Source organism: Populus nigra, chromosome 11 (genome assembly GCF_951802175.1).
Source record: "Populus nigra chromosome 11, ddPopNigr1.1, whole genome shotgun sequence".
NCBI classification, from domain to species: domain Eukaryota; kingdom Viridiplantae; phylum Streptophyta; class Magnoliopsida; order Malpighiales; family Salicaceae; genus Populus; species Populus nigra.
Window position 1 is genome coordinate 15,439,422 of NC_084862.1, and position 6,437 is coordinate 15,445,858.

Below are 6,437 nucleotides of genomic sequence, written 5' to 3' on the forward strand. Positions count from 1 at the left end.
CAAATTTGCAAAATCATATGGCCCATTGATAGAAGGTGTGTTGAAGCAAAATCTGTTTTATTGATCATCAATATTGAATAATAGCTTATTTTCTAGTATAAATTATGTATGAAATAAAATTGATAAAAGACATGATATATAATTAATGATGGGATGGTATATAAAAATGATTAAATGAGATTTTTTAATTACCTTTAAACATATCATGATTTTAATAAATGTACGATACATCATGTAAATTATAAAAAAAAATATTTATTTTATTGATATATATATATATATATATAATAACAACAAATTAAATGATAGTAACAAGAAAATAGGAATTAGTTTGAATAAATGGTAGCAGTTTCTGATATCTCTAGGAAGACGTTTGAAGAATAGAATATTCTAAATAAATAAAAAAAAAGAACACAGGAAGAAATAAAATATGTTTGTAATAAATATAAAAGATGGATGCTAGGTTTTACATAATTACATAAGGCTAGGTTTTAATATATAATTACATAATGCTAGGTTTTAATATATAATTTCTACTATTGCTGCATTGACTGGAAATTTCAGCATTCCATATCCTATATATTTAACTCTTTGTTGTATTTAATAGCTAACTCTGCAGCTAACTTCTCTGTCCCATTGCAGCCATTTCATAGCTAACTCTTTGTTATATTTAACTTGCTCTTCTTTGCTTCTTGCTCATAACGATAACAAGAAAGCCTTACGTTCAGATAGACAATCATTGACCAGTTCATCCTATACCATTCAATTTAATTTAGAAATGCTGAAAGAAAAACGCAAGCAATCCAAAGATGAAGACAACGATTCATCCTCGCGAAAGAGAAGAAAAGCTGACCTCAGTAAGCCTGTCAGTTTTGTCTCCACAGGTAAGGCAGATGCGTGAGTCTATACATGTAGGAACTGCTGATTCGATTAGAATATGTTATTTGATTAGTCTGATCATAGGATAGGTTGAGTCTACTACTATTTCTGCCTTGCTTTGACTCGAAATTACTGGTGTTTTCTCCTGCAAATGAATAGAAATCACTTCCTTTCTCTTTCTCCTATACAAAGAATACAATTAGCCTCATTTCAATATCATAGCTTTGGAATTTCATAGCTAACTCTTTGTTATATTGCTCCATTGGTAATTGACTGTGCCTTGATTTCTGCAGCTGCCATGACAGAGCCAGAGTCTTCTCGATCCAGACCAGAAGGGGCCTATGATGTCTTCTTGAGTTTTAGAGGAGAAGACACTCGCAAGACATTTACAGATCATCTATATACTGCCTTGGTCGAAGCAGGAATCTACACTTTCCGAGATGATGATGAACTTCCGAGAGGAGAAGAAATCTCCGATCATCTCCTCAGGGCAATTCAAGAATCAAAGATATCCATAGTTGTCTTCTCAAAAGGATATGCTTCTTCTAGATGGTGTCTCAATGAACTTGTAGAGATTCTTGAGTGCAAAAAGAGGAAAACCGGTCAGATTGTTCTTCCTATATTCTATGACATTGATCCTTCAGATGTGAGAAAACAGAATGGCAGTTTTGCAGAAGCATTTGTTAAACATGAAGAGCGTTTTGAAGAGAAGTTGGTGAAGGAGTGGAGAAAAGCTCTTGAGGAGGCTGGAAATCTATCTGGATGGAGTCTCAATGATATGGCAAATGGGTATGCCTTTTTTCCAAATTTATGGAGTCAATATACTTTACATTTTTCAATGTGAAACAATAAAATACTTAATTGACATGCTATCGATGACTTGCTTTTGTCTATGAGCAGGCATGAAGCAAAATTTATCAAAGAGATTATCAAGGACGTGTTGAATAAATTAGATCCCAAGCACTTGGATGCTCCTGAGCTCCTAGTAGGAATTGATCCCCTTTCTCAAGACATTTTTGACTTTCTAAGTACTGCAACAGATGATGTACGCATTGTGGGCATACATGGGATGCCAGGAATAGGAAAGACTACTATAGCAAAAGTTGTATTTAATCAACTCTGCTATGGATTCGAGGGAAGCTGTTTTCTTTCGAATATCAATGAAACATCAAAACAATTTAATGGTGGTCTTGTTGATTTACAAAAGCAACTTCTTCATGATATTTTAAAACAAGAGGCTGCGAACATCAATTGTGATGATAGAGGAAAGGTTCTGATCAAAGAGCGACTTTGTCGCAAAAGAGTTCTTGTTGTTGCTGATGATGTGACTCATCCGGACCAGCTAAATGCATTGATGGGAGATCGAAGTTGGTTCGGTCCCGGAAGTAGAGTAATTATTACAACAAGATATTCAAGTTTACTTCGTGAAGCAGATCAAACATATCAGATCAAAGAATTGGAACCAGATGAGGCCCTTAAGCTTTTCAGCTGGCATGCCTTTAAGGACACCAAGCCAGCAGAAGATTATATTGAGCTTTCGAAGAAAGCCGTTGATTTCTGTGGAGGACTTCCTTTAGCTCTTAAGGTTATAGGAGCTCTTCTGTACAGGGAAAACAGAGGTAGATGGGAACATGAAATTGACAACTTGAGCAGAATTCCAAACCAAGATATTCAAGGAAAGCTTCTAATAAGTTATCACGCACTTGATAGTGAACTACAAAGAGCATTCCTCGATATTGCATGCTTCTTTATTGGTATAGAGAAAGAATACGTCGCAAAAGTGCTAGGAGCCCGTTGCCGTTACAATCCAGAAGTTGTTTTGGAAACTCTCCGTGAAAGGTCTCTGATTCAATTTCATTGGTGTCTAATTAAAGATGGAAGGCAGTTATCTGGAAGGACGGTAACCATGCATGATCTATTACGAGACATGGGAAGGGAGGTAGTCTGTAAAGCGTCTCCCTTGCTTCCTGGAAAAAGGACCAGAATTTGGAATAAAGACGATGCATGGAATGTACTTGACCACCAGCAGGTAAGAGCTCAATGCATACACGAAAGCATAGTCATGCGTATTAATTTTCTAGTCACACTTATTACAAATAATTGTATTAAAGCTGTATTGTTTTCTTTTTAGGGTACGGATGTTGTAGAGGGTCTTGCACTGGATATCAGAGCATCAGAAGATAAATCACTTTGCGCAGGATCATTTGCAGAAATGAAATTCTTAAATTTACTCCAAATCAATGGAGTACATCTCACCGGATCCTTCAAACTGCTTTCTAAGGAGTTGATGTGGATTTGTTGGCATGAATGTCCTTTGAAATATTTACCATCTGATTTTACCTTGGACAATCTAGCTGTTCTTGATATGCAGTACAGTTACCTCAGAGAATTATGGAAGGAAAAAAAGGTACGAAACATGCTACAATCCCCAAAATTTTTCCAGTATGTAATTTATATTTACATGTTATGACTTTCTATGATTAATTTTCATTATTTTGCCCTCTATTATGACAGATCCTCAACAGGTTAAAAATCCTTAATCTTAGTCATTCTCAGAACCTTATTAAAACACCAAACTTGCATAGTTCAAGTCTAGAGAAACTAATTCTGGAAGGTTGCTCGAGTTTAGTTGAGGTGCATCAATCAATTGAAAATTTGACGAGCATCATTTTCTTGAATCTGGAGGGATGTTGGAGTCTGAAGATTCTCCCTGAAAGCATTGTCAATGTAAAGTCTCTTGAAACTCTGAATATTTCTGGGTGTTCACAACTTGAGAAGTTGCCGAAACACATGGGTGATATGGAATCCTTAACTGAGCTGCTAGCCGATGGGATTGAAAATGAGCAATTTCTATCTTCAAGTGGACAATTAAAGTATGTCAGAAGGTTATCATTGCGTGGATACAGTTCGGCTCCACCAAGTTCTTCTTTGATTTCAGCAGGTGTTTTGAATTGGAAACGTTGGCTGCCACCATCTTTCATGATGAAACGTCTTGAGCTTTCTAATTGTGGTTTGTCTGATCACGCAACTAACTGTGTTGATTTCAGTGGTTTGTCCTCTCTAATACTATTGGATCTAAGTGGAAACAAATTCTCTAGCCTGCCTTTTGGGATCGGCTTCCTTCCCAATCTAGAGTTCTTGTCTGTTCAGGCATGCAAATATCTTGTATCAATCCCAGATCTTCCCTCAAGTTTAGACTGTTTGGCTGCAGCTTATTGCAAATCATTAAAAAGAGTAAGAATACCAATCGAGCAAGAAGAAGAACTATATATAGAACTACATGGAAGTCATTCGTTAGAAGAGATTCAGGGCATCGGAGGTCTAAGAAATAGTGTCTGGTAAATTGGTGTTGATTATGACCACAGTCACTCACCAAATAAATTATCACCAAATAAATTACAGAAGAGCGTTGTTGAGGTGCTATTTCTTTCCGTCTCTCTTGCACAAAAATAAACACACACGATTGGCACATACATTCATTAATGTCTAAATGTTATTAACACAAGAAATCAATTTATTTTCTTAAAAAAAAAATATTGTAACCATATAAGTAATTTATTTATTTATTTTAATGAAATATAAAATAGTTTAAAATCTTGTGGTATATTTCTTGTCTTTAAGAGCTATGAACTTATATCTCAAAACTTGAAAACTAATATAAATCTAAAAACTTGAAAACTAATATAAAGACATTAAGTGATCATTGAGTGTGTGAGTATGTATATACAGACAATAATCATTATTTTTCTTATTTTATTTTAAAAAATAAATATAATCTTTAATAATATTTTTTATTTTTCTTATTTAATCTAAAAAATTAAATATTATATTTAATAATATTTTATATTAAATATTTAAAGTCTGATTGGTTTTATTTTTTATTTCTTGATTTTATGATAATATATTTATACAGGCAATGTGCAACGGTCATCACCGGTATTATATTTACCGCTTTCCTGGTGAGAGGCCAAATTGGTTGAGCTACAGTGGAGAAGGATGCTCATTGTCATTCCATATACCTCCAGTCTTCCATGGCTTAGTTGTTTGGGCTGTCCATCCACTTGAGAAGGAAGATCATTATTACTACAGCACTAAAATTATTATTATTATAAGAAATAAAAGCAACGGTATTCAATTGTTTAAAGGTCATGGATCACCAAGAACTGCGGGATGGATAAGATACATAAGTAGAAGTGAAATGGCAATGGAAGATTACTGTGGAGATGACGAATTGGAACTATACATTTCTTCAGTGCCAACAAAGTTTTACATTTCTTCATATCACAAATTGCACATCATTAAAGAATGTGGGGTCCATGTGATCGCAGGGAAGTCAGAATCATTTGAAGAGTCAGAAGTGAAAAGAGATGCAGTGATGCCTTCACCACCGCTGTATCATCTGCTTCCTCGTCCTCATTGTGGTTCGATTACAGCATCTACACCTAAGCAATGGAGTGACTTTTTATTTGCGACGCTGCAAGGACATAGCCTCTCTTTAGAACTTCGTGGTAAGAACAAATATTTCATTTAGTTATTTTTATTCTATTATATTTAATTTATGAGATTAAATATTATCTTTAATGATTTCATTATTATTATTTAATCTAAAAAATTAAATATCATCTTTAATAAAAAAAATATATTAAATATTTAAGGCTTTTTGGTAAGAATACATATTTCCTTTAGTTATTTCTATTTTATTCTATTTAATTTAAGAGATTAAATATCATCTTTAATTGTTACATTTTTCTTATTTAATCTAAAAAATTAAATATTATCTTTAACAATATTTTTTATTAAATATTTAGAGTCTGCTTGGTTTTATTTTTTTCTTGATTTTATGATAATATTTTTCTTATTTAATATCAAAAATAAATATTATCTTTAATAATTAGATCTATGAAATATCACTTAAAAATAAATTATAACTTTAATAATTATTTTTTGAAAAACAAAAGGCCAACAATCACTAACATATTTTATTAAAATCACTTTAGTTTATTTAGAAAATATTGAAAACTGATTTTTGTTTTTTTACATTAAAGTAAAAAATTGAATAATGTTTTTATATTTTATTTCAAACTCGATATTTTAAAACAAAAATGAAAAGGATGTGATATTAACCCTTTTTTATTATAAAGTAAGTTTCTTAATTAAAAGTGATGGGAATTTGTTCCTGATAACACAATGCATGTACAATCATGCACATTTAACTTTCTTTTTAAATTTGATGGTTTTTTAGGATGGAAATGGCAGTGATTGATGTGAGAGTACAAGATCATTTTACATAGAAATGCTTGAAATTACTTCAAATCAGCGATGCCTTCACTACCGCTACGGTGATCCATTCCAACCCGTACACATTAAAGAATGTGGGGTCCATGTGATCGCAGGAAAATCAGATTTATTTGAAGAGTCAGAAGTTGGAAGAGATATAGTGATGCCTTCACCACCGCTGTATCATCTGCTTCCTCATTCCCATTGTGGTTCAATTATAGCGTTTACACCAAAGCAATGGAGTGACTTTTAATTTCCGAAACTGTAAAAACATAGCATCC

At 33.1% G+C, this 6,437-nt stretch overlaps 2 protein-coding genes across 2 annotated transcripts; both read left to right on the forward strand.

The window, feature by feature from the left end:
• Positions 1 to 451: 451 nt before the first annotated feature.
• LOC133668358 (disease resistance protein RUN1-like) lies at positions 452 to 4,302 on the forward strand. Its single transcript, XM_062088149.1, has 5 exons — positions 452 to 884; positions 1,173 to 1,668; positions 1,780 to 2,908; positions 3,011 to 3,286; positions 3,394 to 4,302. The coding sequence occupies exons 1-5, from the start codon at positions 779 to 781 to the stop codon at positions 4,219 to 4,221; spliced, it is 2,835 nt and encodes a 944-aa protein (XP_061944133.1). The 5' UTR covers positions 452 to 778; the 3' UTR covers positions 4,222 to 4,302.
• Positions 4,303 to 4,795: 493 nt separating this feature from the next.
• Positions 4,796 to 5,425, forward strand: LOC133668360 (uncharacterized). Its single transcript, XM_062088151.1, has one exon. The coding sequence runs from the start codon at positions 4,796 to 4,798 to the stop codon at positions 5,408 to 5,410; it is 615 nt and encodes a 204-aa protein (XP_061944135.1). The 3' UTR covers positions 5,411 to 5,425.
• Positions 5,426 to 6,437: the final 1,012 nt, after the last annotated feature.

Excerpts from the sequence above, each read along its gene's own strand:
- LOC133668358 (XM_062088149.1), top strand. The coding sequence starts at position 779 with ATGCTGAAAGAAAAACGCAAGCAATCCAAAGATGAAGACAACGATTCA. Across the intron at positions 885-1,172 it reads TGTCAGTTTTGTCTCCACAG|CTGCCATGACAGAGCCAGAG; the intron begins GTAAGGCAGATG and ends TGATTTCTGCAG. Across the intron at positions 3,287-3,393 it reads AATTATGGAAGGAAAAAAAG|ATCCTCAACAGGTTAAAAAT; the intron begins GTACGAAACATG and ends CTATTATGACAG.
- LOC133668360 (XM_062088151.1), top strand. The coding sequence starts at position 4,796 with ATGTGCAACGGTCATCACCGGTATTATATTTACCGCTTTCCTGGTGAG.